The sequence below is a fragment of the Vicugna pacos genome, chromosome 11 (assembly GCF_048564905.1).
Source record: "Vicugna pacos chromosome 11, VicPac4, whole genome shotgun sequence".
In the NCBI taxonomy this organism is placed as follows: Eukaryota; Metazoa; Chordata; class Mammalia; order Artiodactyla; family Camelidae; genus Vicugna; species Vicugna pacos.
The window spans coordinates 52,375,417-52,402,685 of NC_132997.1; the positions used below are offsets into that span (position 1 = coordinate 52,375,417).

Here is a 27,269-nt window from a genome sequence, read left to right on the forward strand (position 1 = left end):
ATGACCCACAGACCCGCCCAAAGCCATGACTAAGTGGCCTAAACCCAGCCAGAGACACAGTCGGGCGACTTCTAAAGACGTCTCTGGGGGCACTGTTGGGGGCACTCAGTCCACAGTGCTTCCTGGGGCCCCTTTCCTCTCCCAACAGCTTCCCCTCACCCTGCAGCTGCTCCCCCCAAAAACAGTTCCTCTCCAGCTTTAGTCTGCAGCCCCCTAGCTTCAAGACCACGATGGCACAGATCACACCGGGCACTCATGTGCTCCGGCCCTAAGTAATCGGGGAGGCTGCTGTTCAGCGTGGTGGACACTGTCCTGCACTTCCCAGACCCTCTTGGAGCTGCCAGGAGTCTGCAGGCAGACGGTGTCCAGCCATGTTCACCCGGGCCTCAGCTGCAGAGAGCTGCCTCGTCCCAGGTCCTGCCCCTTCTCGGCAGCTGCCTATATCCAGTGACCCGTGTGGAAGTGTAAAGGCCTGGCCACCTCCGCCCTACACAGGGCAACTCTAACCAGCCATTCTAGCTCAGGCTGACCTGACCTGTAAGGCTGGCCAAGGCTGCTGTCGAACCATCCGCTCAACTTCCTCCTCCGCCGCCCACTCCCGCTTCTTTCCCTTCCCTTCCCCAGGCGCTGGTCCCAACGCGCTCCTTCATAAAAGCATTCTGCACTTCAAAGTCGGGCTCAGGGTCACCTCCCCACGGTATCCAACCCACGCCATCAGCTCAGCCCTTCCAGCCCAAACGGATGGGCAGCCTTTCCCTCCACTGCCTGGCAAAGGGACATTCCCATACCCCTCCTCCATGAGCAAACTGGAGTCCTGATGTGTCCCTAGGAGCTGAAGGAGCCTAGAATGTATTCTTCTCTTTTAACAAAGACTAGCCTTCAAAGCCATTGTCTAGCAATGGACTCAGCAGGTCAGCTCTGAGCACCAAGGCTGATCGGTAGCCCCTCTGTCCAGGGAGACCCCCACTCCCTCCTACAAGCACATAGCTGGAAAGTTGCAAGAGCACATGAGTTAAGGGGGAAACAAAACTCTTGGATCTAATAGCTTCAAAACATAATCCTCATGCGCACAATGGAGGTGGCGGGACGATGGGGGAGCCGGAATGGCCCCTACTCTGGGCTTCTGTTACGGGTGACACACTCTCGGGTGTCCCAGCCTTGCACTCTGCTCACACCTGAAATTCAACAAAATCCAACTGCCTGGAGTAGGAGGGAAAAACGCAAAAATGGTTGCCTTGTGTTTATGACCTTAATTCTACATGTCCTACCTGCAAAACCCTGGCCAGGGAAGTATGAGCAAAACAAGCCCCAAAGTTGAGCGACTGCTGCTACTAACAGAGATCAAAGGCAGAGGCCCTTCGGCAAGAGACAGAGGTCCGAACAGAGGCTGGTGGCCTGCTCCAGAGAGGCCTGGCCAGGGCTGGAGCCAGCTGTGTCTGAAGCAAACTCTGGGAGGGCAGAAGGCCCAGAACCCCACAGTACACACACCCACGGGAGGAGTAGGGGCCTGGAAGCAGCCCCTCCCCAAGGAACCGGGCTGGATTCCCCGGGGACCACACACACACACACACACACACACACACACACACACACACACACACTTAGCACAGCAGCACAGCAGGGCCACCGATGCTGGTGACTGAGAGCCTTTAGCGAGGGGCCCTGCTCTTCTGAGCCTGCACTGCCTTGAGGGTCCACATGCCCACAGGTGTGCACAGGTGCACGAGAGTGTGTGCACTGACATATGTCTGCCACACACAGTCACTCTGACACAGCCCCACACATGTGTATGCAGTCACTGACCAAGAGTAGAGTCTGTGGCAGCCTCCCAGGGTTTTCTGGGGCTCAGCGGAGAGGCCCTGCCCTGTCTTTGTCCTAAGACAGTTGTTCTCCAAGTGAGGTCCCTGGACCAGCAGCATCAGCATCACCAGAGAACTTGTCAGAAATGCTTTGTGTCTGTTTCTCCCGCCCGTGGAACACTGAGCTGTCCAGGGGCCTCCCATGGGGCTACAACTCCCCCACACGCTTTTTCTGTGCCAGCCTCTCTGCTCAATAGACTTCATGCACATTATCTCATTTAAAACTCACAGATATACTGCAGACATGCACCGTATTGTGCCTCTGTTTTTCAGATGGGGAAGCCAAAGCTCGGAAGGCTTAGACTTGCCTGGAGTCCACAAGGCTCCTAAGTGCGCTCCCTTAATCACATTCTAGACATAGCTCCGCCTGGCTGAATGTAAACACCCCACCCAGGCCGGTGCCCGCTGTGCCAGGCCCCACCCCTGCCACTCCCCATGTCCCCTGGGTCTCTCCCCATCTCAACAGCCAGTCCTAAATCTTTCTTCAAGAGACAAGGCCACGTCATCCACACCCCGGGTGGGACGAGGGGCAGGAGGCAAAGCCCCACCTCGGGAGCAGGCAGCACCTCAGCCAAGGCCCTCGCAGTCCCGCATGCCCCGCCCCACCCCGAGAGGAGTGGGGACGCACGCAGCCCGGCCTGCACCCCAATGCCTGGAGGGACAGCCTGCTGTGCAGCTGACCTGAGGAATCCAAAGACTGCTGCACTGCTGTGCGCGCGTCTGATCCAGAACATCCCCTGAGTTATATTAGGAGGGACCTGGGTTTGGGTCCTAACTTATTGCGTGACCTGCTCTGGTCCCCTCTTGGAATCTGTTTTTCCCTTTGTGCAGTGAAAGGGCTGACTGATGATTTACAAGGATGTTTCCTGCTCTGAAACTCTGTCTTGGAGTCTAGATTTCCACGTGACATTGGAGAAGTCTGGCGGAGACAAGGGAATCTGAAATGCCAGTGGCTCTGGACCCGGCTCTCTGCTCAGCCTAGCTCATCTTTGCCTGAGACTTGGGAGTGAGCCCCGGCTCCCCGGACGCGCCTGGCTTTGCACCTACTCCTCCCTCTCCCACATACTCACCAAAGGGAATTTCTCTTCTACAGCACATCCCTGCAGGGCACCAGGGCCCTTGTCCCCGACCCAGAGGCAGCCATGGGGGCCTGTGCCGTGGTGACTGACGCCAACATCTCATCCGGCCTGGAGAGCAACATCACAGGCCTCACAGCCTTCTCCATGCCCGGCTGGCAGCTGGCACTGTGGGCCGCAGCCTACCTGGCTCTGGTGCTGGTGGCTGTGACAGGCAACGCCACAGTCATATGGATCATCCTGGCCCATCAGAGGATGCGTACAGTCACCAACTACTTCATTGTCAACCTGGCCCTGGCCGACCTCTGCATGGCCGCCTTCAATGCCGCCTTCAACTTTGTCTACGCCAGCCACAACATCTGGTACTTTGGCCGTGCCTTCTGCTACTTCCAGAACCTCTTCCCCATCACAGCCATGTTTGTCAGCATCTACTCCATGACCGCCATCGCCGCCGACAGGCAAGAAGGGGCAGCGGGGTAGCAGAGCAGCTGAGGGGAGTCGGCTCACTTGGCTGAGGTTCAGACAGGGGTGGTAACTTGCCTGCAGTCACACAGCAAGTTAAGGGCAGAACCCAGGGAATGCATTGCCTCCCAACCTGATCATATCCTAAACTATGCATCTGGGAGACAGGGGACTGTGGAACCGAAGCAAGTCAGGTTAAGGCTAGACACAAGGAAGAACTTCACACTAGACGGTTTGTTCAAGGCCACAGGGGAAGAGTCATAGTGTTTTAGGGACCTTCTGGAGTGTTCTCTGGAGTTGCTCTTTGTTGCAGCACCTTTCACTAAAAGGAAACTGTTTATATTGTTTTCCCACTCCTAGATAGATTACATGAGGGGTAAATTTAACACTGCATGTAGTTATCATATAATTACAATGAGCCAATTACTTTCCCAGTGCTGCTCCCTGGGGCACAGGTTGTGACCCTCTGCTGAGGGGGCGGGGGGGGCAGAAGAGGGATCAGTGGGCAGATCTGGAGTCTTCTTTGGACATGGAAGGGGACTGTGTGTCCCCGGAAGTGTGGCTGAGAGAGACAACAAACAAAAAGGGACAGCGGGAAGACAGCAGGCGTGTGTGGGAGGCAGGACTCTCAGAGCACAAACTCCTCGTCAGGAAGGTTTGATGAGGTGTGGGCGTCGCGGTTCCCCAATGACCCCCGCAGTCTCTACCCCAGCCCCACTGGCCCAGCCACCTCTCTCCCACAGCAGCTCGAGTCTCTGCTCTTGGCTATTTTACTATGAAGTTTCCCTGCAGATTTCACTTGAGAAATGTATTTCTACTAATTAAAAATGAAAAGAAAGTCTGAAAACCATGCATCTAGGCCAAGCTTCTAATTTTGCACCAGGGAAACTGAGGACAGAGATGGACAGGATCACCTGAAGTCAGCCAGCAAGTTGGGGCAGGGGCAGGAGCCTGGAGCCCAGACCTCCTGGCTGTCAGCCCTGGACCACACCCTCCATGATCCAACCACAGCCCCCAACCCCCCACCAAGAGCACCTTAACACACCCTAGATGTTTCTGAAAGTCCCACTAAAAGCCCCCAAAATCACAGCCTCATGGGCCTTTCATTTTAAATGCTGAGGGGCAGGGGAGTATGGACTGTAGAGGGTAGGGTGGGAGCCAGGAGATCAGGCAGGAGGCAGCTGAACAGTAATCCAGGTGAGGGAGGATGGTGGCTCAGGTCAGGGTGGTAGTGATGGAGACCCGTCCCTTCATTTCTTCATTAATTCTTATGTTCATTGCCCACTGTGTACAAACACTGTTCTGGGCATTGCGTGGGGGGCAGGGGAACAGATAAAGATGCCTTCCCTGGTGAGAACTTAAATAATAATCACAAGAATAAATAAATTTTATATTGTATTTTGAGGTCATGAGAGCTATGGGAAAATATTAGGAAGGGGAAAGGGCCTCGAGGTGCTAGGGTGTGTGTGTTGAGGTGGGCCAGGGTGCAGTGTTAGGGTGTCAAGGTTGGCCTTATTGTGAGGGTGGGATTTGAGCAAAGACAGGAAGGAGGCACAAGAGTGAGCCCCGTGGGCTCTGGGGGAAGAACGTTCCAGGCAGAGGTGCAGGAGCACGCCTGTGTGTGTGAGGAGCAGGGAGGGGGCTGTCCTCACCTAGACAGGGTGGAAACACTCACAGGGCACAGAGTCCCATTCACGTGATGCCTAAGACCTCAAGACATGAAATTCCCTGCCCAGGGCAAGGGCTAAAGAAAACATGAGGCCACAAGGTTCAGATTAATCCCAGGGAGGAAGATCTGGGGGTCATGCAGGACCAAAGCCATTTCTGGTGAATTTAAAAGAAAGACATAAATAGGACTGACCACACTCTCCAGTCCTGGGCTCCTCTGCCTGCAGGCACTTGTCAAGCATCTCATTTCTCTGCACAACAACCCTAATGGCCCAAATTATGATCATCCCATTTCACGGAGGTGGAAACAGAAGCCCAAAGAGGTTAGGTTGTTTGCTTAAGACCCTCCTGCTGGAAAGCGGTGGAGCCAGAACTCATTTCCACATCAGTCGGAATCCAAAGTCCCAGGTCTGCCGCTCTACAATTAGCATAAGAAGGAAAGCTCCTCTTCCCCGCCCCACCTCCCAGGGCAGCAAGGGAACCTGAGTCCCCCGGGGGGTGAAAATCACAACTACAAATGTAGGCAGCACACCACGCTTTGCTGGGACACCAGCAGTGCCTGGGCTATGTCACCAACAGAAATCACAGATACTCATGCAGAAATCTCAAAGCATCACCCACACTCGTCACTAGTGCTTCAAAATTACCACGGTTCCCAAACCTGCTGCTAGATCTTGCTTAGAGGCTGATAAGGGAGAGTGTATGATACTATGTCCCCCATTTATTTTATATCTGGATAACTGTACTTCAGGATCACTGATTGCATTTGTAATCCTGTGTATTTTAATTTATGCATATAAAAACTTTACTCTGAGGAGGGGTCCGTGGGCTTCCCGGGATGGCCAGTGGGTCCAGGACACGAGAGGGCCCCCTTGAGCCCCACACCCTCCTTCCGAGGAGGAAACCAAAGCCCCAGGAAACACAGCAGGTAGAGGCAGTGTGGGGGCTGAGGTGGGGCCCTGCGTTTTGGGTTCCCTTGACTTTAGGGAAGCAGGCGGCTACTCACAGCTCCTCCTTCCTCCTTCAGGGCCCTAGACGCAAGAGGCCTCAGCCCACTAGGTCTCAGGACAGTCCCACAGCGGGTGGGGGTCCTGGGAGCAGACGGGAGCTACACACCCTGGGTTCAAAGCCAGCAGTGCGTCTTCCAAGCTGGGTCTCCCCCTGGCCCCCCGCAGCTGTGGAAGCTGGAGGTAACAACTGCTCACCAGGCCTGGAGGTGTCAAAGGCAGGACACATCCCCGCGGGTTCCCTCAGGGAGAGCCAGGAGCTGAGGTGACCAGCCTGCTCCTGGCTGACCTCACCGAGGAGCTGGACTTTTATGTAGACTCGGCTGAATCCATAGAGGAATGAGGAATTCCAGGTCGAGGGGGAGAAAACAACTCGTAGAGGGTTGGCAGGGTCGTTCAGTGGCCAATGTGAGCCAGGGAAGGGACAGGAAGTGGTGACACAAGAGGCTGGACAGTGCATTAGCCACATGCAGAGGGCCCTGAATGCTGAGTTTAAAGGTCTGGGCCCGCATTGTCCAAAAATATAACCACAGCCATATGTGCCTGTTTATGTTTAAATTAATTAAAATTAAAAATTCAGTTTCTCAGTCATATTAGCCACACTTCCAGTGCTCACAGCCACGTGTGCATATGTAGAGCATTTCCTCCACCACAGAAGGCTGGCGGGCAGCCGCTCTGGGCTTTGTCCAGGAGACTGCCGGGCTCTGCCGGTTCTGAACATGAGAGGGACTGTGGCTGAGGAGCTCGACGGGGCTGAGCCTCAGGCCGACGGCCCGGGCTGGACTTCCGGTGTGGCCACATTGCCCTCCTGTGGCCACCTGAGAGCATGTCCGCGCTCAGAGGGACGCCGGGTGGCGGAAAGGTGAGGGTGGGCTGGGGCTTAGGGCACTAGTGTCCCATATGGCTGTGGGAGGGTCACAGCCTAGCTGGCTCTCTGCAGGTCACCAGCAGGGTGTGAGGAAGAGGACTAGGAGACGTGGGCCTGGGGTGGGGGAGAGGAGGTGGGGCAGGTCTGACGGGAGGGCGCCCACTGCTCACACCGCCCTCTGCTCACAGGTACATGGCCATCGTCCACCCCTTCCAGCCACGGCTCTCAGCGCCCGGCACCAGGGCAGTTATTGCTGGCATCTGGCTAGTGGCCCTGGCCCTCGCCTTCCCCCAGTGCTTCTACTCCACCATCACCATGGACCAGGGTGCCACCAAGTGCGTGGTGGCCTGGCCCGAAGACAGCGGTGGCAAGACACTCCTTTTGTAAGACCTGGGAGTGGGGGAGCGCGGTGTGTGTGTGTGTGCATGCACATATGTACAGTGTGTACACATGGGTGTGCACAAGGGTCTGAGAGTGAATCTGGGATTATGTGAGTACAGTATAAACTAAAAGTAACAGCACTTACTAAGTGTCAGGCTTGGTCTAAGTACTTTGCATACATGAACCCATTTAATTCTAACAACATAGGGGTATGGATGTATTATTATTCCTATTTTTTGGATGAGGAAACTGAGGTATTAAAAAACTACATAATGTCTCTAAAACCACACAGCTAGTAAGTGGTAAATCAAGGCTTTAAATTTAGGCACTCCTGCTTCAGAGCCCAGTCTCCTCACCACTCTGCTACTTAAAAAAGGGTGTGTGTCTCCCTAAATGAGGACAGGTATGTGTGCACATGCGACATGCATGTGTGTCTGTGTATGTGTGTAAGTATCTGAGTGTGTTTGTGGAAGGGTGTGTGCACACGGGTACGTGTTTGGGAATGTGTGTTTGGGGGAGGGCATTGTAAATGCTCAGGCCACAGAAGGTCAGGGTATTGAGGCAGAAAGAAGGGGTAGGTGATGAGCCTGAGACGTTTTCAGGAGTCTGGTGCCAGCCTGGTGCTCAGGTGAGCACCATGGGCTGGGGGACGGGGGGAGAAAGCAGAAGAACTCAAGCATGGTCCAGCTGCCGTATGACTCTGGGTAAGTCCTTTCCCTCTCTGGGCTTCAGTTTGCCCAGTTCTCAGGGTGCGGCTTGTCATCCCCAAGCAGGGCGTGGTTGGTCGTAGACAGTAAAGAACTGCTTGAGGTTCTGGAGTCAGTGGTCATGTTGGAGTGCTGCTCTGTCCCCTGCTGGCTGGAGGGCCTTGGTGGTCACTTAACCTTTGGCTCCTTCTACCTCAAATGGAATTAGTAAGAGAATCTTCCTCAAGGGCTGTTGTGAGCATACATGAGAAAATGTACCTGCCGCACTTAGCACCGTGCCTGGCACAGAACCGGCACCCAGTATGTGGTAAACAGGGGACAAACGAAAACAAAGCTGGAGGTGGCAGATTTAGTCCAACAAAGGCCCAGCTGCCCCAGGCATGAGGATGTGCAGGCTCGGAGCGGCCAGATCACGACAACCCCCCCTCCCGCGCCTCCGTTAACACCGCTCCCCCGGCGCCGGCCCCTACCTGGTCTCCGCCTGTCCTAAGCACCGCGCTGTGGCCTTCAGGGAAGGCGCCATTCCTCTGAGAAGCTTCTTCCCAAGGACTGCTGAGCTTCGAGGGCAGACCCTGCCCTGGGGCTCTGCCCCTACCTTGCACCCGCGTTCTCGGGACTCACTGCTCCAATGGCGGTGGACGTAGGGACGGCCCCCGCCCCTGACTCAGGGAACGCGTGGAGAGCGGAACGTTTCGTGACTGGCCACTGGGGGGCGGTGTTTCCTCACCGTAAGAGTGGGTTTTTCTCCCTCAGGTAGGGAACAGTCAGAATTTAGGGTATCAAGCACCAGCTTTGGGGGAATGGTGAACTACAACCCTGATTCAGGCAACAGGGGAAAACAGGAGGGCAGAGATAGGCTAGGAAGGCTGTACTTTGGGGTTACTTCGAATTCTGGGAGGATTTGGGGAAAGCCTGGTTTCTTGTGTGAGAATGTATGATCATTCCTGGGTGAGGGAACTTCTGGGATTTAGACTGCGGGCTCCATCCTTACAGGTTCACATCCTGTGTATATAGGAATCTGATGAAATGACAGATGCCCTCTCCAGGAAAATGCACATATGCTCCCAAAATCAAAATACAAAAAAAGGCAGTCCAGGCTGGGAGAGGAGGCATCCCTGATTTTGGCAGGCCCTAGAAGACAGTCCCTGAGGGTCCTTGGCACTCCCTTCTGGGTGGGAACCTAGCCCAGAGTGAATTCCTATCCTGAACTGCCATCCCAAGGAAAGAATGCGGCAACTGGGAGGTGTTACTCATACTTAAGAAGGATGGTAGAGATTACCTCCTCCTTACAAATGGGGAAACCGAGACTGAGGAAACGATCTGACTTGCCCAAGGTCACATTTTTTTTTTTTTTGGCTGATAGCCTAGATTTTAAAAAAATTTTTTAATTGTGTTTAATAGCATTTGAAACTTTAAATGAATGTATTACTTGGTTAACTTTTTCTTTTCCTATTTATTTCCTTGTTTGGTAACTTGTGTGCCACTTGGAAAGACTCAAAGCTAACGCTGGTGTGTCCCTTTTGCAGCAGGGGAAGCCCTCTTTGGGCACATATGCTAGCCAGTGTTGCCTTTTCTTTTCTTTTCTTTTCTTGTCTTTTATTTTCTTCCTTTCCTTTCCTTTCCTTTAAATCAAACCAAGGCCTTGGGAGGTGGCCCAGGGTGGCCCACCTGGGGCAGCTCAGGGGCGCCCGCCAGAGTCCCAGGGACTAGGCTCTGGCAGATGCTGGAGTCGCCCCCGGACCACCCCGTGCCCAGGCCCTCGACTCTCCCTCCAGGTACCACCTCGCGGTGATCGCCCTCATTTACTTCCTTCCTCTCGTGGTGATGTTCGTCGCCTACAGTGTCATCGGCCTCACACTCTGGAGACGCACTGTTCCCGTGCACCAGGCTCACGGCGCCAACCTGCGCCACCTGCAGGCCAAGAAGAAGGTGAACTCTGGGGGCGGGGAAGGAAGTCTGGCCCTGCCTCCGGAGATGCTGTTTCCAGCTTGTCCTTGATAGAATTCACCTGTAACTTGCCCTTGTCTTAAGTTCCTGGCCAGCGCCTTCTTTCCATCTTTCCGGACCAGCGAACTTGCCTTTGGTCTTTGGCCAAATACAAAGCAAAATGGAAATTCCCAGAATTTTAGGAGAATTGGGAAATCCTAAAGCTCCACAGAATTTCAGGTACTTCCAAGAATCTTAGAATGATAGAATCTGAAAACCTTAGACTTTCTGAATAATCAGAATGTCGAATTTAAGATGCCCCACAGAACTACAGGAGACTCCTGGATAGAATCACAGGAGAATTCTCAAATGCTGGCACTGCAGACCTCAGAGATCGTGGAGACTGGATTGTGGTCCAGCTACATAGTTTGTCTTCAGCGTCCAACCAAAATGTGTCTCCCTCCCCGCTGCCACTCAGGGTCTCCCAAGGATCCTGATTTGGCATCTCTGTTCCAGAACTTCTCCACTCTTTCCCAGTCAAAGCTCATCTTTGCCATTCCCCCTTCCTGTTAGATGACCAGGGGAGGTAATGGGCTAATCACATCACGAGGCAGGTCAAAGTCTTGGCTTCTCATCTGCCATTAGGTATTTTCCACAGGGCAATTCAGGGAGGCGGTTGGATATGGAGAGCTGATCTCCATTTGCCATCCCTGGCTTGTCCTCTGTGCCTCCTGGGACACTGGGTCATGCTCGGGGGCATCTGCAGAGACCAGGCCATGAGTAGGGAAAGGTCAGGGAGCTGGCCCCTGGGCAGAGACTGGGGTCCCCAGTTGGAGCCTCACTACCTATGGCTAGAAGGGCTGTGGCAGACAGGCTGCAGGGAGAGGGGGGCCTGGGAACCCATAACTGGCATGGGTCTCCCCTAAGGATGGGGTCAGGAGCAAAAACTCATGCACTCTCCAGGGAGGGGAGCTGCTCTGCTCTATAAGGGATCCGGTTCGCCTTTTAGACGAGCTGGGCTTTGAGGAGTGAGGCCTTAAAGGAGAGAGAGCAATGTGGGCAGAGGGACTGGCCTGAGCAAAATCCCCGAGGTGGAGGGCCTAGGAGTGTCTGTGTAGAAGATGCTCTAGGGGACTGAGGCCGTAGAGGGGGATGGGGCCTGCTTACTGAGGGCTTCCCAGGCTGGCTAGAGGGGTGCCTCACCCTTGGGAAGACTGGGGCTTAGGGCTTCCAGGCGAGGAGTGACCTGAGTCTCTCCTGGACCAGTTCGTGAAGACCATGGTGCTGGTGGTGGTGACGTTTGCCGTCTGCTGGCTGCCCTACCACCTCTACTTCATCCTGGGCAGCTTCCAGGAGGACATCTACTGCCACAAGTTCATCCAGCAGGTCTACCTGGCGCTCTTCTGGCTGGCCATGAGCTCCACCATGTACAACCCCATCATCTACTGCTGCCTCAACCACAGGTGAGCGCTCCCCCCAGCCCTCCCCATCTGGGCGCCCCTGCACAGCTTGAGCCTGTGCCCCCCACCCGAGCAGGGGATCACCATTCTTACAGGGAGCCTGCAGCACAAGCCTCCCTCTGGTCCGGGCCGACCTTGAGCCCCACCCCCTGCCCAAAGCCTTGCCCCATTCCCTGGGCCACATCTCTCACTGTTGGCCTGTTCCTGCTCCTTCTTCTGGGCACTGCATCTGGGACAAGGAGAAGAGAGAAGGGAGGGACAGAGATGGATGGAGGGGAGAGGCAGAGAGAGGCAGAAGTCCAGCCAGAGAGGAAGGAAAGAGCCAGGTGAAGGCGGGAGGGGCTGACATTTGTGAGAGCTTCCCGCAGTGAGGAAGAACTGAGGACTTTCCTTGGGCTCAGTGGAAACCCAGCAGTAAATAGCACTGAGTCGGAGGTCTGGGGCAAGACTGGAGGGGGAGCAGGCTGCCCCCTGGGAAGACCACGGGGCATTTTCTGCCCTGGAGGGGCTTTCAGGGCAGCTAGGAAATGACCTTGGCAGAGACAGCCAGAGAGGAAGGAGCCACATTCTCACTCCACCAGCTGGGTTCTCCCATCCCTTGTACTCCTGGAGAAGTGGCGTCCCAGAGAGGGGCTGTACTTGCTCTGGGGCACTGGCGGAGATGGGAAGTGGTGGGCCAGGCAGGAGTCCCAGCACCCAGGAGTCCTGCTTCAGCCTCAGAGAACCTTGAAGGTGGGGCCAGGTAAGAAGAGATGAGAGGTAGCCTCTAAATCCTGGCCTCAACAAATGTGGGTGAGGTTGGCCCTGGGTCTCTTTATTCATGCCTTTTATTACCTCCTTGCCCATGTGTCCAGGCCACTCATAATACCAGTAGGGTCTTTGTTGCTCACACTCACCTGGGACAGGCCAGAAGAAAGTGAGAAAACTGATTTTTTTTTTTTTTGAGTGTTTAATGGGTGCCAGAACCCTCCATTGTCTCCTGAGAGGAAAGTAGATAATATGAGGGAGGTATTATACCCATTTGGCAGATGAGGAAACTGAGCCTCAGAAAGGAAGACACTCCTAAACTCATACAGCAAGGATTCCATGTGTCTCTAAGGCCTGTAATCTCACCCCACATCACACATTTCTCTTGCAAGCAGCTTGTAGGATGAGAACTTGGAGACAGGGACTGTCACCTCAGGGACGGGCCCTGAGCCGTCTGTGTCTGTGCATTGGTCACTCTCCTGCTACCCAATGACACGGTCCCTGGGAGTCTGAACAACACCCCAGGGCTCTACAAGTTCCTAGAATAACTTCTGATAATGCAGGATTTGACGACACTAGCTCTAAAGTAGCACTGGTGCTCCCGGCAGAATCTTCCTTCCTTCAGAACAGTTCACCAAGTGGCTCTGTGTGTCCGGCGCTGTTCCAGGCACTGGGGATACCCCAGTGAATAAAAATAGCGATCCCTTTCCTCGGGGAGCTGACCTGCTAGTGGGGAGGCAGCGAGAGACAATAGGCAAACATGATGAGTAAGTGAACTACAGAGTGTATTCGGTGATAAATCCTGTGGGAAAAAGAGAAACTAGAGCTGGGTAAGGGAGGACAGGAAGGGCTGGGGGAAGAACTGGAAGAACTGGGCGTAAGGGCTGCAATTTTAAAGGATAGTCAGGGTGGGCCTTACTGAGAAGTCCTGAGCAAAGACTTGAGGACCGCGTGGGCCCTGCAGCTGCCTGGGCAAGAGCTCCGGGCGGCGGGAATAACCAAGGCCAGGCCCGGAGGGCCAGGCAAGGACTTGGGCTGGTTCTCGGACGTGAGCAGCCCTGCGGGGCTCTGACTTCCCTTGTGAAAGAGTCAGTCTCATAGCTGCACTGGAACGGGACCACATCAGGCCAAGGGGAGCAGCAGGGAGACGGCGAGGTGACTGCAGTGATCCAGGTAAGAGGGGATGGCTTTAGATGTGTGAGAAGTGGTCAGTCTAGATACTGCTAAAGTAGAGCCAAGAGAATGTGATGGAGACAAAGTCAGGGGTGACCCCAGGTTCTTGGCCTGAACTAGTGGAAGAGTGGAGTTGTGAGTTCTCAGTTGTCAGGAACTGAGATGTGGACCACTGGGCGGCAGCCGGGGTGGGGAGCTTGGTTGGATGTGCTGGATGTAAAGGGCAGAGGCCAGTAAGCTCGCATAATAAAGGCATTTATTGAGCCACACTGTGGAATCTTTAGAGCTGCAGGATGAGGAACCCAAGTCAGGCCTGCTCTTCCGAAACATGGAACTCTGCGTCTCCTGGGAATAGACCATTCGGTTCTTTCCCTCCCTCTGCATCACACAGGGTCTCATCTGTTTCTGCTCCTGACAGGCCGGTGTTCTCTTTCTACCTGCTCTTTCTCATTTCTTCCACTCACTATCTGCTTCTTCTGATCTCTCATTTACCTGTGAGCCCTTGGTGTTGCCATGGGGAGAATTGTTTATTTTTTAAGCAAAGGTACTGAAACTAAGTAGTTCCTCGTGTATATTTTCTTTCAAAACTGTCCCCTTGGGAGAGCATCCTTAGTCCACCCAACATTGCCAAAGCCCCAATTTTTAAAGATTCCTCTTGGAAAACTCTTTTAGAAGCCAGTTAATAAGTCAAACAAGAAAATGTGTTGTCTTTATAATTGTACTAGGCTTATTTTTGTTTGTTTGTAATAACAAATGGTCTCATTCAGCTTATTCACCCACTTCAGTCCTTGGACTTAGTTCCAGCTACTTCCAAAACCCAAAACCACTAAAGAAAGTATGTCTCCAGAGACTCTGAGCTCTTAGGTGTGAGGGAGTGACTCTGCTCTGGAGGAGAGAGCGGCTCCTGGAGGTGGCGGCAGCCCTAGGACAGTTCTCATAATTGTCGCCCTCACTCTGGTGCTCAAGGTGACCTTCTACCCACCAGGTTTCGCTCTGGATTCCGGCTTGCTTTCCGATGCTGCCCATGGGCCACACCAACCGAGGAGGACAAGATTGAGCTGACTCATACTCTCTCCCTCTCCAGGAGGGTCAAGAGGTGTCACACTAAGGAGACTTTGTTCATGGCTGGGGATGTGGTCCCCTCTGAAGCTGCCAGGGGGCAGGCTGAATGTCCCCAAGATGGAGTGTCTACTGAACCCTGAAGCCTTGTACCTGCCTGCAGGGTGAGACTTAGTACCCTTGAGAAGTAGCCAGTCAAGAGGACCACACCTGAAAGTTTGGCCCATGCCTCACCCTTCAGTACATCAATGGAAAAACAAGATGAGGCCAGGAACTCTGCAGAGATGCTGACTTTCCCAGCCACCCCTTTCAGACAGTGCTTCAGGGGATCCATTAAGAGTCAGAGAAGACAGTGGGAACTCACATTTACCAAATATAGGAGTTGCAAGTTCAAGTGCCTTCCTGGGGCATAAGACATATGAGTAAATTGGATCCAATATAGGAGAAAAAATGTAAATGTGATGATAAAAGGTAACTGACTTCCAGTGTTTGGGGCAATAGGGAATGGTGGGACTGTGGCAAACTGGAGGGTCTAGGCACCCAAAGGGACAGCAGCTGATCAGCTCTGGAAAAATGCTGTCACGTAGCTGGGATCCCATTGTTGCCAGAGCCTCTAAATCTTTCAAAAGAAACCAGAAATCCAAATTTATGGAACTTCCAGACTTGTTAACTTTGGCTCACATTTTTATAAATGTTGGGTAAACCAAACAAAACACATCTGTGGACAGCACCCAGCCATGACAGTGATTCATTATCAGGCTAAAGACACAAGAGAGAATGCTTCTTATTTTGCAAAGCCTGTGAGTCAATCCAGGGCTTCTCTGCCTCAGCATCTAAGAACCTAGATCCGCCCCAGCATAGGTGGTGGTTAAGAGTCAAAAGGAGCCTCAGCTGGGTGGCCTCATACAAGTCACCATGACCCTCAGCTTCTTCCTCTTTCAATGACAAAACTACCTCTCAGGGATGCTGTGGGTATGGGAGTGATGCCTATGAACTGGCAGGCCAAACGCAGATGAAGTGCTTCAGAAACAGCAGCCATGCTTGTATCACTACTAAGCCAGCCGTTTTACACGAATGCCTCCTGCAAGCCAACAACGCAGCTCTCACCCTGACTTCTGCAGCAAGAAGGTGCCAGGCAGAGAACGCCAACTGTCCAGGCTCCTGGAAAGCCCTAGGCCTGGCCCAGTCACCCCACTTGCTGACCCACTCTTCATGCCTCAGTGCGTCGCCAAAAGAACCACATAACGCTGTCAGTGCACACCCAGAGTTTTCCACAAAATCACTGTGCCATAGGCACCGGCAGGGCCAAATAAAGGGACTCTGTTCTCACCAAACCAAGTGAGCATGCAGTCAATCCTAGGGAAAGCCACCAAGAGATATAGGAGATGGAGGGGTGGGTGTAGCTCAGTGGTAGAGTGCGTGCTTAGCATGTGCTAGGTCCTGGGTTCAATCCCCAGCACCTCCATATTAATAAAAAGGGAGATGTGGGAGACTCACGTGGCACCTCAATCACAGGGCACCAGAGTGCGGACTGATGTGGGCCCACCAACAGGCTGGCGGAGAATCCAAACAGGCAGCCACAGAGCGGAACAACACCCTCAAGGCTGAGGTGAGGCAGGGATGAAAGGGTCAGACCAGGGCCAGTTTCCTACAGAAGGGTTTCATTTACAACGGGGGTTGGGGAGAGGGCGGCAACTCTGCTACCCTGAGCTGCTGCAAGACTATCCGCTTAGGACAGGGGGCCTATTCATCCAGTGGCTTGGAGCTGGTGGAGAGGGTGATGAGGGTAGGACCTGCTTGGGGATGGCAGGAGGGAGGGCCAACGTTGCCCTGTCCTCTCATTAAACCCAAACAGCCCCTGCAAGCCAAGCTGACTTTTTCTTGTTCAATTACAAGTGAGGAAGCCAGGCTGTCGACTGGCTTTACCTTCTGAAAGGTGACGAGGTGGGGGCTCAGGAGTCCCTCCCCAGGGTAAGGGCCTGCGGCTAGAGCAGGAAGTGGGAGGGCAGGTGCTAGAAGTTAGGGGAGAGGCTACTTCAATGACCCTCTGCAGAGAGAGTACAGAAGTCCTCATGCCCAAAAATGACTGGGTGCTGAAGAACACAGGCTTCATTTCAAACTCTGCCCTGACCCAGGAGGCCACAAAACCCCCCAGGGTTTGGTTTTTGCCACATCCCCAGACAACCTCCCTGCTCCCCAGCCACGAGGCATCACTCGGGTCTTTGAATTGGTACAAAGTTTACTAGGTCATACAACATGGCTCACAAAAGCGATGGGAAATTCCAATGAGCATACTGTTTCTTGATTGGTTTCTTTTACCCGAATGGAGACAAGACACTTTCCCACAGGACTGCCCACCTCCCCACAAGACAGACAGAATGCAAGACTGTCACGATGTGGCTATGACCAGCTCCACGGACACACAATTCAGTGGCACTGACACACCCTGATGGGAACCTCGGGACACTGGACAGCAGTGGGCGCTGGGCCGGGAGGAAGCGGCGCTAATGCACCCGTGGGAGGAGGAGTCCCGGCAGTGTCTGCTGGTGATAATACATTTCACACAGGGGACACATCCCCAAGGACAGGCTGTGAAGGCCCATAAGGCCTGTCAGAGGATGTGACTTTTCATCTCGGGCCAATAAATAACTGTTGGACATAATGCATAAATTAGAAACAAACGCCACTAAACTTTACACATGGGGAACGTACGACCAGGTTGAAATCAAATCATGCAAAGTGGTGGGGCAGGCGAGGAGGGATCCGGAGGTGAGAGAGATTATCAACAGCACACACTCTATTTTTACCCTACGTTATGCGCCATTAGTTGGCTTTTGTCTTCCTCCCCGCGGCGGTGGTGCGGGCCCTGTCGCCGGCGTCTCCCGGCACAGCTCACTGGGCAGAACAGGGGGTCGCTGCTTGAAGAGAGAAGTGCTGGAAGGGCAGCAGGCTCCGGGGGCCAGGACTCTTAGCTGCTCGTTTCGTCCCGGAGCCGAACACCCACTGCCGTGATGAGGGCGGCTCCCTTGCCGCTCCCATCTTCGGATAAGAGGAAGGACACATTACACTTTGGTGACAGTTCCTTTACGGTTTGGTGCATGATTCTGGAGAAGCTAAAAAAGACAAAAAACAGAGGAGAAGGGTAAGTAGGGGAATATGAGAGATGCTGGACCCCCCTGATGACACTGAAGGACCCTAACAACAAGGAGGGAAGCAAGATGGGGCGGGGGCTGCTTAGAAGCAGCTGCGGCTTATGGAGAACGGCTGGGAGGAAAGTGGGTTTACAGCCAATCCCATTACAATTTGCAGCAGGGAGGCACAACGGAGAACCCAAAACAAGCTTCTCTGAACAGCTTATGAGGGCCACGGCATGAATAGCATACCCAGACAGCTCCCATCCTCAAAGCCTGAGACTCCTAGGGCACTGAAAACCAAGAAGGGGTTCTGGGGCCTGGCCGTGGATCCCTGAGACTGACCAAGCTGGTCCGGCACTGGGTCAACTCAGCAGGCTGTGTGGAAATGAACATCACCCACCCCCAGCTGCAGCCCTCTGAGACCCCAGCCCATCTGCACCTAAAGCCAAGGGAGGGAGCCCCCTCCCACGCCCCAGTGAAGCATAACGTCAAAATGAGAGGTGACTCTAGGTCCTTGCAATTTGTGCTGAAAATTAGATAGGACCAGGCTGAGGATGCTCAGGGCAGTGGGGCGCCTAGCTGCCCTTTGCTGAGTACCGACTAGGTGCCCCACACTTTATGTACATAGCATTTGTCCTGCCTGTGGTTATTATCCCATGAAGAAGAGAAGACTCGGCAGAGATGGATCAGTTGAGCCCAGCTTCTAAATGGTGGTGCCAGGATTAAATCCAAGCATGTCCGTGTTTGGCTCCAAAGCCTAGCTCTAAACCACGGTGACAATGAGGACAGCTAGGAAGGTGGAGAGACAGAAGTGGGGATGGAGCAGGACAGATGGTTCCATCCCAAGCCACAGCCATGAGGTAAGCAGGCAATGCCCATGCTGAGTTGGGTGAGTCTGCTTTTAAGTAGGGTGACACTATGGCCCAGTTTACCTGGGATGATCCCAGCGTGATAATTAGTAGCACTCTCTTGACTGGAAAAAGTACCTCAGTTTTGACAATAAATAATATGGTCACTCTGTTCATATGCGCCAAGCTTTGGGACATGCAGTGGATCAAAGAGCAGATGGGCCCACACCATGAGGTGTCGGGTACCTGACCACAGGAGGTCACTCCCCATCCCCTCCCTGCTACAAAGCCCAGGGCCAAAGCTGCTCCTGCCTTCAGGGCTCCTGACGACCTGATTTAGCAGGGGAACCAGACAGCGGGCCTTCCTCCCCCTTCCTTGGCTCCCTCTCCCCACTTACCAAACACAGCCTCCTGGCCAGGCTGATGGGTAAGCCCATGCCCAGCCTTACCTCCTCTCCTGCTCCCCACCTGGACTCTGCCTGACCTAAGAGGGGCCTGGAAGGAGCGGAGAGCAGGACATGCCAGGCTACCGACGTGAGCTGACCAAGTGAAGCCATTCCCGGCCTCCCCAGGGATCCCAGGGAAACTTCAGAGCAGCTCATTTGCTCCTCCCAGACAAGCCCCGCGCTGACCGCGCAGCCTTCGGGTTGGCTGTGTCCTGCTGGGAATCACAACCCGATGTCCCACAAGCACAGATGCCAGGAAGCCCTGCCCACCCCCACCGGCAGCCCCACTCACTGCGGATGAAGTTTGTAGAGCGTTCCGTCCACCCCCACGGTCACGTTGAGGTGGTCCAGCCCTCTGTTCTCGCGGATCTTGTCCACCACGGCGGCCATGCCCGCGCCACACAGCTGCGCGGCCCTCCTGGACACCACCCCACACACGGTCTTCACGAGGATACTGTCGTCGCAGGTGCTGTTCAGCCCCAGCTGCTGGAGGATGGCCCGGACCTGCAGCAGCGCTAACCGGTCGCTGTGGGGGACGAAAGCCAGGAGGCTGGATGAAGCGGGGCCCACGCGCGCAGCCCAGGAGCCGACTCCAAAGGAGCCGGCCCCGAACTACCGTACTTAATAGAGTCGTGTTTTTTTCCTCTTCAAAATAACATTTGTCCATTTTTTTAATGATCCCCAAAGTATTACATGTTAAGTTGTAGAAAAACTGGCAAACTAGAAAAATAAAAATTGTAAAATCAAAACTACAATCCCAACACCAGGGAAAATGCTATTAACGTTTAAATATATTTCCTTTCAACCTATTTTTCTTGGATAGCATTAAACAAGGTTGCCGTTCTTACGATGTGCGAATGGGCTTGTCCTTTATCTGTGGTTTTCTTTCTTGCTCTTTTCCTACTTCATACATCTGAGCGATTTCCCACCTCCTTATCTGAGAACAGTGCTGCAAAACAGCTGCCAAGGTATTCCACTCTGGGGATGACCATCATTTATTCGGGCAGTTTAGAGAAATTTAAGTTGTTTGCAATTCCCTGCTACTGTAAACATGCTGATGTGGGTCCTGTTTCTAAGTCTTTATGCGCAACTCTTGATTTTTCCCTTAGGATGCATTTCTGGGTCAAAGGGCTTTTCATACATATTGCCAAGTGCCCTTCAGAAAGCTGTATCAATTTACTCTCTTCTCCAGCAGAGAATCTGGCCCAGCTTGTCCCCAGTGGAAAAGACTGGTTTTAATAACATTAGAAAGGCATCACACTGTGGTTTAACCTGCGTTCTTCTCTATTAGTGAGGATGAGTTTTTTGTTTTGTTTACTGGCCACATGAACTATCTATTATACCAAGACTCTTGTTCTCCTAGGATAGTTGTCTCCTTATTAAATTCAAAGAGCTGACAATGACTGATGATGGTGACAATGACAGTGATGAGAGAGGTTAGCCTTTTTCGAGGACTTCCTGTGTGACAGGTGCTTTACATCCATTACCTCATTTCTTCCTCCTAATAGCTATCCAATCCACGCATGATTATTCCCATTTTAAAGATGTGAAAACTGAGGCTGGGAGAGATTGAGTAACTCACCCAAAGCTCACAGCCAGTGGGGTGGAGAGGTCTCAAGACCAGACCTGCCAAAGCCCTCACCCACAATGCCATGCTATGCATCTTGTCACACGTAATGCAAATGTTTTCCTTAGTTTGCTGTTTGTCTTTTAAGTTTGATGACTGTTTTTTTTCCAATTTATAGAAACTATGTAGCTAAATTTGGGGTTTTTTTTCCTTTATGATTTCTCTCTTTGCTATTATGCTTAAAAAGACCTTCCCCAGCACTTCACACCCATTGGGATGGCTGTTATTAAGAGAGAAACAAAAACAGAAAATAACAAGTGTTGGCGAGGATGTGGAGAAGTTGGAGCCCTTTATGTACTGCTGGTGGGATGTAAAATGGTGCAGCCACTGTGGAAAATGGTATGGCAGTTCCTCCCCCCCAAAAAAAGATGAAGTAATTATGTGATTCAGCAATTCCACTTCCAGGTATATATATACCCAAAAGAATCAAAAGCGGGGACTCAGTCATGTATTTGTACACTGATATTTATAGCACTGTTCACAACAGCCAAAGGTGGAAGCAACCCAAGTGTCCATGGATGGGTGAATGGATAAACAAAATGTGCTCTATACATACAAAGAATTATTCAGCCTTAAAAAGGAAGGAAATTCTGACACATGCTACAACATGGATGAAACTTGCAGACACTATGCAAAGTGCAATAAGCCAGATGTGGAAAGACAAATGCTATATGATTTCACTTACATGAGGTCACTAGAGTAGTCAAATTCATAGAGACAGAAGGTGGAAGGGTGGTGGCCAGGGGCTGGGGGAAGGGAGGAATGGGGAGTTAGTGTTTAATGGGGACAGAGTTTCAGTCTGGGATGACGAGAAAGTTCTGGAGATGGATGGTGGTGACGGCTGATCAACAATGTGAATGTACTTCATGCCACTGCATAGTTCAAAATGGTTACGGTGGTAAATGCTACGTCACGTATATCCACCACAATAAAAATGTTAGCAAGAAATAGTCACTGATATTTTCTTCTCGTTCTTACATGGGTCCTATTTTCCACACTTGGCTCTTGGGAGAAACTTAGGATGAGGAGAGATGGAAGCCGGGAACTTGTTTTCCAATCACAGCGCCTCCCTTCCCCGCGACTGTGAAATGCTACTGGTCCACCTGCTGAAGACCGCCAGGGTCAGGGCTGCGGGGCCGCTGTTGGCAGCCAGCACGTCCCTGTGTGGGTTCTGGTGGCCAGTGAGTTTACCTGCCAGTTACAGACCAGGCCTGGGGGAAAACGAGGAGCAGGCCCCGGAGCCACCATCAGCATCGTTGCCATGACTTCTAAAATGAAGTGGCTGGGGTTAGGGGGTAGCTCAGCGGTAGAGCACATGCTTGGTGTGCACAAGGTCTGGGGTTCAATCCCCAGGGCTTCCGTTAAGGGGAAAAAGAAAAAAAAATGAAGGTGGCTTTTGCTTTTGCTGAGCACTTTTCCACCCTCTCTCACAGCTCATCGTGGAAGATGGCAAAGGCAGAGATGACATTCTTTCTCCTCGTGAGAGAAACAGGAGAAAGACAGAGCAGCTCGCTGTGGGGCATGTGTGCTCGGCAGTGAGCTACGCATCCCACGCTGCCTCGCAGAGGAAATGAGGCTGAGACCAGGCCAGCGGTGCCTGGCTCTCGAGGACTCAACGCTCCTTCGATATAATATATGTGATGTACTTTTACTACCCTAAAATGCAACCTATTTACAGGCATAATTTCAGAGAAATTAATATAATGCCCTAACATAAGGATGAATAAAATGAAATAATTTATAGTAAAATTATGGGATTTCAGATTGAAACTGCTCAGGGCCTAGTACTCCAGAGGAGGAAGAAAACCTCACAAATGGCCAGAAAGTCCCCTAGGCTGCCTACCGCCCTCATCATGACCCCTGACGGCAGGTCCACCTCTACAGGGAAGGCCTTCCCCACTTACCTCTCAATCTGAGATAGATACTTGGTCTGAAAGATGCCCCGAGTTTTCAGCGGCTCAGAGATCTGCCCTCGGAAGAGGAATCCCTTCTTGGTGAAGTCAATTAAGATGTTGCGGACGATTTCACCCAGGTACATACCACTGATCATCTTCTCATACCTGAACAGGGAGGAGGGGGCTGGGTGTCTATATGAAGCCTTCAGTCGTAACCCCGGGTGCCCTAACTGTCCCTCACGGGCATCACTGACCTGTGCACCCAGCTCCATGCTCCTCACAGAGGCAGAGAGAGAGACCAGGAAGGATGAGGAATCCCCAACCCTCCTGGGATCAGACATTGAAACCAGCAGCACTCTGCATCACCGCTGACAGTCCTCTTCCTCACCTGACTCCCTGCCTTTGCCTGACGAAATCCTACTCCAGCTCTCAGCTCATGTATCACTTCTCCCAGAGGCCTGTCCTCCCCAGATGGGGTTTTATCTGCCTAGCTGTTCCCATGCACCCTCCCTCCTTCACAATGCACACGGGTCCTCCGCCTCCCCGCACCCCTGCAGCAAAAGCCTCAAGAGGACAGAGGACGTGTGTCTTGCTCAACTCTGAGTCCCAGGACCTGGCTCTCAGTCAAGTGCTCAATTATATATCTGTAGACTAAGCAGATGGCTGGGCTGAGTCTTCAAGGGACAAGAAGACAAAGGAAAAGTTCCCACCAAATTTTTGGAAGGTTTTGCCAAAGCCCAGAGTGTTAGTCAAGCACCTACAGAATGATAAAGCCACACAGGCTGGAAGGCACATGCGGCCAGCATACCCCTGGGGGCCCCCTATTCTTGGGGCTTTTAATTTCTGTCCTCTCCATGCTCAAGGGCCTCCAGAAATGCCAAGGGATTTAAATGCTTCCACGCACACACCCAATCCCAGTGTTCCTAAGCTGGGGAGAGTCCACTGGAATCTGGATACTCCAGGAGATTTCAGGTGGTCCACAAAAAAGACATGAAATAGCACTGTTACCATCAATCCCCGTGCAGACCATCTCACTCCATCAAGGAGACCGTCTCAGCTGGGTACTGATGTGGTTTTAAACCCTTCCAACCCCTGCTGATCTGCCTTCTAACAAAAGGAGCCCTCCTGTAGAGCGTCTGGTAGACAACAGCAGCTGGGATTGAAGAACACTGTCCTTCACTACATCCGTTTTATGATTACCATCTATTATGGTAATGTTGGTTTTCCTCCTTTCCTTCCTTCATTAAACTTAAGAACATAAGCTGATTTAAAGACAAACATTAAGCATAGGTGGTATTTGGAAAAGGCATCATCTTCATGTTAACTGGAGAGTAACTTAGGTTTGGGAGGTCATACCCCAGCTCTTCATTCTGCTCCTGGGGACACAGCTTAGACCACCTTGTTTTGGTTATGACAGGACAGCCTGATTCCTAGGAGTGTGAGAAAAGGGGTCATGTGTCTGTGCTGGAAGGGGGGACACTGCCATCTCAGGGAGGATCCCGGAGACCGGAGCTGTAAAGCTCCAAACAGCCACTAGGTGGTGCAGGAGGTCTGCTGTGGGAAGAGTGACTTGCAGTGGGGCCTGTCTCACCCCTGACCTGAAGCCCCTCCCCCCGCCCCAACTCCCATCCCCTCTCTCACTGGCAATACCCTAATTTCCCTTTCCCATTAACAACTGCAGGTCAAGTGTGTTCTGCTTCCACTAAACAAGGCAGAAACTTGCTGACCAAGAGGTTCCTACCACTCTGATGGGGAAGAAACACAGAGCAAGGGGAAGGCCAGAATGTTCCAGGATACACGCGGTCATTGAGGGAAGTGGTGTGGCTGCTGCCACCCCGTCCCCAGAGAAGGCACCTAGACAGAACATCAACCCTGGGCCATCTTGTACCATGTGTTGCTGCCACCACCCTTCACCCCTAAGTTCTCCACTCTCCTTGGGCCAAAAGCCAAGTCCAGGAGTGACCCTTTGGGACCAGCCTCCAGGCCTCTGTCCTGACCCCACTCCTACTGGAAACTTCTCCCACTGTAACAGGCAGAACGCGGCCTCATGCCCTGCCCATCCTGTCTCCTCCACCAGACGGAATTACCTTTGTTTCCCAACATTTAGAGAATATTCATCCACCAGTTTGTCATAGATTGTTCTGATATCATCCAGACACCCGTTGTCCCCAAAGGCACCCCACTCCATGTTGATGCACATTCGTCCCTCGTTCCCTTCTAGCGTCTCGACGTTCTTCATTTCTTCCATGTAGCAGGCATTGCTGCCGGTCCCTGAAATACATGAGGCGGGGGGTGACTGGCCAGGCTTAGTGAGGAGGGGGCTTGCAACTAGGCCTGGGATTCCATGGATAGGGGTATGCTTTTAAAATGGACAAATAGCTTCACTTTCCCAATGTCTTCCAGGAAAACTTCAAAATATAAGAGTCAGAGTTCAAACTGCCCAGAGCATTTGACTAACTTACTTTATACTCAGACATCGATACCAGGAGCCTCCTGTGTTCACCTGCCCAGGCAGGGCTATGTCTACTTTAATGGCACATGGACTTACAACAAGGGATGTGTCTTTAGTGGTGGAGGCGTAGGCAGCATTCAGACTGGGAGGTATTTCTCTATTTCTCTTTTCCCCTCTCTCTCCATGTACACATACTGTATGTATACACATCCGTCTGTACAAAATAATCCATGGAGGGGCTATTTACTATCATGCCCTGTATGTCTACTTATCTTTTCTTATCATGGTCATGGGCTCTGCCTGAATCATCTCTCCTGTGCTCCAGAATGATGCCCACAGTTAGTTCAGGGAAGGAGAGTGTCCTGAATGTTTCAATAGTGCCCTTCTAAAGCGATGGTTCCTCGCCATTTGAGTTATCACAGATCTCTTTGAAATTCTGATGGCTCTCCTGAGAAAAAGGACATTCCTCTGGGTGCCACTCACACACTGTACACACACAATCTGTCAAACAGCTTCTAGGGGCTCAGGAGCCTCTGATTTCCAGCCCTGACTTCCCTGGGGCAGGGCTACTCAGACTGCGGTCCCCCAAGGACTAGGGTGGGACCACATACGATTTGCTGTTCTCATCTACAAGTCAGGTACAGACATTGAGATGAAATGTTCCAAAACTTGCACAGCAGTTTCCATGTCAGACATTCAAGCTTGTTGTCATTGGCCTTGTCTCAGTGAATGGACTGGAAATTTTAAAACCGCAGATATACACTTGAATCCCCTGGGGAGCTGATCCAGGAGGTCTGGAGTGGAGCCTGAGACTTAGCGTTTCTCACATGCCCATAGGTGATGCTGATGCTCTGGCCCATGGACCACACTTTTACCAGCAAAGCCCCAGAGCATCATGGACCCACCCCGGGGTAGGATGCAAAGGTAGATGGACTTTCAACACCATTAAGGGAAACAAGGACACCACTACAGCTAGACCAAATGGGCTTTGGTCTTTTTACGCCCTTTAAAGAAACAAGTAGATTTTGCAGATGCTCCTGACTGTGTAACTGTAAGCAGATAGGGTAGAGGGTCCCTGGAGAAAGAGAAACAGGCATGACTTTCTTGACAGAAGAGAAGCTATTTTGTGGGCATTTTGTGATCTAAGCCTGGCCACAAGGAATAATGTTCTTAAGGGAACAAAAGAATACACTGCAATCAAGCAAGAGAAATAACAATAGCAACAGATAATAAATCAGTTGTAAAGACTCTCAGTTTTGTTTCAGTGGTAAAGATTAGCCTGAAGTGCTTTCTTGAGCTATTTTGTAGAGTTTAAACTCCCCTCAGGAGCTCAAACACCAAATCAACTGGATCCTAAGGGATGTCGCTGTTGCTCTTTTCTGACTTCAGTCCACTAAAGCTTGGACGTAGTCCAACCCCGCCCCAATTCTATGCTGAATTCTCCTCTGCTCAAGCCCCTTCATGAATATGCATATACCCTTAGCTGAAAACTTCCCCAATTTTGCTGTTGGGGACACATGGCTTTGAGAAAGTTCTCTGGTGTTCTCCTTACTTGCTCCAATAAATCCTTCCTTCTGATCTTTGGCGTGGCTATCTTTCAGCACCCACCAAACGGTGATGCCAGCTTTCAGGTAACATAACTGGATTATTTTGGCATTCTCAGTTCCCTTTCACCCAAAGTGAAAGAAAAAACTGGAAGAAAAGGAGCTCCAGAAATGGAAGGGGGTGCAAAGAAAGCCAAAACATGTGAGCCATATTTTTCACCCATGGGAGTTCTGAGCAGAGATCAATTGATGAGGGAAGGAAAGCCTGGCTTTGCACACAGCTGGGGCAGCTGGAGCACCCCGCCTTCCCTCTCCCCGCTCCCCGCCTCCACCCCCACCCCAGCACTAGGCCAGCCTGACCTCCGGGGCAGGAAGGTGAGGCCAGACCTGGAAGAAAGTGCTGGGTCACTCTAGCTTTGAATTTCACACCTAAGCCCATTCATAAGCAGAAAAGGGGAGGGGCCAGGTGGAGAAAGAAAGCTTTGCAAAAGAAAGGAAGAAAGAGGCCCAAAGCCAGGCCCCAAACAACCTTATGCCCGGAAATGCTCTGTAGTTCCCACAGGAGCCAAAAGTGGTTTAACAAATGAAAAGGTCTTCCCAGCACTAGGAAGGCAGCCTGCTGGGGCCTTCTCCTTTCTGATCTCCCAGACACTTGGCAAAAAGGCCCGCGCAGCAGGGTGCCGCCCCTGCCGGCCCAGGGAGGGTCTGCAGGTGTTGGCTAAGAAACCAGGCCCTTTCCCAGCATCCCTGACACCAGGAGCAGGATCAGTCAAACAGTTTTCTTACAGCCCAAATCTATATGCTTTAGGAATTATGTGCTCTCAAGGCCCAGACCTCAGTGTACGTGGATTATAAGGGAATCCTAAGCTAACAGATGACCCTTCTGGCTCCCACTTCAGCAGCTGGGACCACCCACAAACAGCGGCAGCT

The 27,269-nt window shown here is 52.3% G+C and overlaps 2 protein-coding genes across 5 annotated transcripts in view; one reads left to right on the top strand and one right to left on the bottom strand.

Moving 5' to 3' along the window:
* The first annotated feature begins 2,655 nt into the window (after positions 1-2,655).
* Positions 2,656-14,757, top strand: TACR2 (tachykinin receptor 2). Its single transcript, XM_006212934.3, has 5 exons — positions 2,656-3,393; positions 7,129-7,323; positions 9,804-9,957; positions 11,221-11,417; positions 14,320-14,757. The coding sequence occupies exons 1-5, from the start codon at positions 3,002-3,004 to the stop codon at positions 14,534-14,536; spliced, it is 1,155 nt and encodes a 384-aa protein (XP_006212996.2). The 5' UTR covers positions 2,656-3,001; the 3' UTR covers positions 14,537-14,757.
* A 1,857-nt stretch (positions 14,758-16,614) lies between these two features.
* Positions 16,615-27,269, bottom strand: part of HK1 (hexokinase 1) — a 99,163-nt gene continuing 88,508 nt past the window's right edge. For all 4 annotated transcript variants that reach the window (XM_072971397.1, XM_072971398.1, XM_072971399.1 and 1 more), the window contains 4 exons: positions 24,431-24,614; positions 22,353-22,508; positions 19,114-19,347; positions 16,615-17,506 (listed from right to left, as the gene is read on the bottom strand). In XM_072971397.1, the coding sequence (XP_072827498.1) occupies positions 17,362-17,506; positions 19,114-19,347; positions 22,353-22,508; positions 24,431-24,614 (719 nt within the window). In that variant the 3' untranslated portion in view covers positions 16,615-17,361. The remainder of the gene's footprint in view (positions 17,507-19,113; positions 19,348-22,352; positions 22,509-24,430; positions 24,615-27,269) is intronic.